Below are 2,733 nucleotides of genomic sequence, written 5' to 3' on the forward strand. Positions count from 1 at the left end.
TAGGGAAAACAATTCTTTATTATCACAATTATTAACACAACTTGTATGTAAGGGAGGGGGGGAAAAACATTGATATCAGTTTCAACTGACCCATTTTACAAGGCAGGCCTTCTTACAGAAGTAACAAGAGAAGTCACATTTTCTATTGACAGAACAAACGGACAATATTCAAATGTGGAAAAATCCACTTTCAGCTCAAGCAGTCCAATGTTAAGAGGTTTCCATCTTGTATCCGTGTTTTTCAAGCTCCGCTCTAAAAGATGGGAAGAAAGTAGGGCTAAAAAGTGCAATAACTCACAAAACAAATACAGAAAGTATTAAATTTGTAAAAGTAATTGCATTTTCATAATATTAAAAACATTTGTAGTACTATTAATATCAATAAGTTCAATAATATCCATATTATAGTGTGACGAGAGGGGCGGGGCCGAGAGCCGTGGGAACGGAGCGAGGCCGGTGGAGTAATTTTTGACTCGACACCTGCGCCACTCACCGGTCTCGAGTCTCACGGAGGAGCTCCGGAAGGATAAAAGTAGGAGTGACAACAGTGAAAGACGAGAGAGGACCAGGCCTGGAGTTTATTTTGTGTTTTGGTTTTGTTTGTGTGCGGCAGTCGTCCGCGAGGGGCTGCCGCATTACTTTCATTTTGTGTTTGTTTACTTTATTATTAAAATCTTAAATGTTTGCCGGTTCCCGCCTCTTTCTTCCCGAACTATGAACTTTGCTACATATAGTATTACAGAGATACTATTTTAGTTTTTGTTCATATTTTGAATTAGGTTTTTTTCCAGTTTTCATTTTCATGTTAAAATTTTAGTAAATTTGTGTTTGCCATTTTTATAAGTTTTAGTTTTTAAAATGTCTATATATAAATTTTTGACGTTTACTTCAGTTTTAGTTATACTTAGTTCAGGTTTAGTTATTTAGTTATTTTAGTACATCAAGATAAACTAAATGAAAAATTTGTACTGTTGCCTTGTCAACTAGCTGAAATAAAATATTTTAAATATTTAGTTTTAAGTTAAGTTTAATAACCCTAATTATAACATTCTCTTATTTTAAGTTACTACTTGGTTTCCAATTAGAAAACACTTTAGACCAAATATCTTGAGTCTCTCCCCCTTTACCACATGTTTACTAGCCCAACCATTTCCAGTGCTGGAAAACAAAACTATTTCATGAGCGATAAAAATAGCTTTAAGAAGAAAATAGAAATTAATGCATCTACGCATTTACCTTTTTTAACTTAAAATACAAGAATATTAAATGGCTGTATTTTCTGCAGTCAGGTTCTCACACCTAGGAAAGTTCATAAATGTGGTTTGAGGCCACCATGAGTGTTGGTTAGCTATTGGACTAGATCCCTTAGGGACTGTTTTCTTCTAAATGAGTTTAACCACACAAAATTCTTTAGAAAAAATGTGGGTTTCACAGGGATTCGGGAAGATTCTGGTCAATACACTGTAATATGCATGTCTAACAGGATTCATTCTTCGTGAATTCAGATTAGGCTAGTACAATCCATATTTTTAGTATTTAGTTATCAACAATTAAAAAGTGCCACAAGGTCCTCCCCACTTCATATGCATAATCACACAAATTCAGCATATGAAACCTACCTCAGCTGATTAGAAAAGTCATCCTCTACGTTGTCATCATCCCAGTTATCTTCCCAAACATGAGCATCCTCATCTTCATCCAGGCCCGTCCAGTCTGGGAATGACACAACAGTTTAATGAGGCTGATGGTTTACATGGGCCTGGATCCAGCACCAGCACCAGCTCCACACGCACCGTGCACAGCGTGGAGCTATTAATGTTAGTTTCTTTTTATTTTACCCAAGATTGATAAAAAAAAATAAACTTCATCCTATACGTCCAATCGTTATTCTTGATTAGAAATTACAGAGCAAATATGAAATAATTACTGTAAACAATATACAACTACATTAGGTGTTAAGGTGCTAAAAATGCTAACTGCTAACGTCTGTGGACCAAGGAGTGCTGAAATACTTTTTAAGAAATAATGCATGTTACATTCATTACTTCATTCATGTCTTTTCAAACGCGACAAACCAACCATTTATTGTATAAAGTGAAGAATGTTTTGTCGGTTAGCTTAGCAATGCTAGCTGAGTCACTGTGGTGTTGTTAGTGTTTATTTACCCGTAAACTGACTAAAGAGCGCATTTCTACTCAAAACAGCAATCATTTTCAGTTCACTCACCCTCTGCTGGGAATTCTTCAAATTCATCATCCTCCTCCAACAGCCCCAAATCCACTGTTTGTTTCTTCTCTGACATGTCGTGCTACTGATCCAGCGGCTCAACACAGTTTCTCATGGACGCTCAACCTAATACTGAATATGATGTGCGCATGCGCAAAACAGTGGCTGGGCCTAGCTCTTTGATATGCATAAAGGTTACACTGTCTGTATTATATGAGCTAGCCTAGCTGTTTGGAGTGTTTATTCATGAAGGCTCCACATTATGAATATGGGTGAATGTATTTATTTATCTAAATTATTCTAAATTTATTTATTTATTCATTTAAAAGTATTTATCTATAATTACATTTTTATTTATTGTCTTTAATTTGTGGAAATAAATACACATGAAATTTACAAAATATTATAATAATATAAATATGTATTTCACACACACACACACACACACACACGCACACAAACATATATGTAGGCTGTAAAATGTGAATATGGCTGAATAACTCTAAA

General features: G+C 35.1%; 1 protein-coding gene across 1 annotated transcript; it reads right to left on the reverse strand.

Annotated features, from left to right (window-relative positions):
- Window positions 1-2,400, reverse strand: sem1 (SEM1 26S proteasome subunit). Its single transcript, XM_016283362.1, has 3 exons — window positions 2,227-2,400; window positions 1,620-1,713; window positions 1-253 (listed from the first exon to the last, which is right to left on the reverse strand). The coding sequence occupies exons 1-3, from the start codon at window positions 2,300-2,302 to the stop codon at window positions 211-213; spliced, it is 213 nt and encodes a 70-aa protein (XP_016138848.1). The 5' UTR covers window positions 2,303-2,400; the 3' UTR covers window positions 1-210.
- Window positions 2,401-2,733: the final 333 nt, after the last annotated feature.

The sequence above is a fragment of the Sinocyclocheilus grahami genome, unplaced genomic scaffold, assembly GCF_001515645.1.
Source record: "Sinocyclocheilus grahami isolate Dianchi unplaced genomic scaffold, SAMN03320097.WGS_v1.1 scaffold173.1, whole genome shotgun sequence".
In the NCBI taxonomy this organism is placed as follows: Eukaryota; Metazoa; Chordata; class Actinopteri; order Cypriniformes; family Cyprinidae; genus Sinocyclocheilus; species Sinocyclocheilus grahami.

What these genes read in the sequence shown, in the direction of transcription:
- sem1 (XM_016283362.1), bottom strand. Translation starts at nt 2,302, where the DNA reads ATGTCAGAGAAGAAACAAACAGTGGATTTGGGGCTGTTGGAGGAGGAT. An exon ending in TGAAGAATTCCCAGCAGAGG is followed by an intron (nt 1,714 to 2,226) that starts GTGAGTGAACTG and finishes TGTCATTCCCAG; the next exon opens with ACTGGACGGGCCTGGATGAA. An exon ending in GACTTTTCTAATCAGCTGAG is followed by an intron (nt 254 to 1,619) that starts GTAGGTTTCATA and finishes CCCATCTTTTAG; the next exon opens with AGCGGAGCTTGAAAAACACG.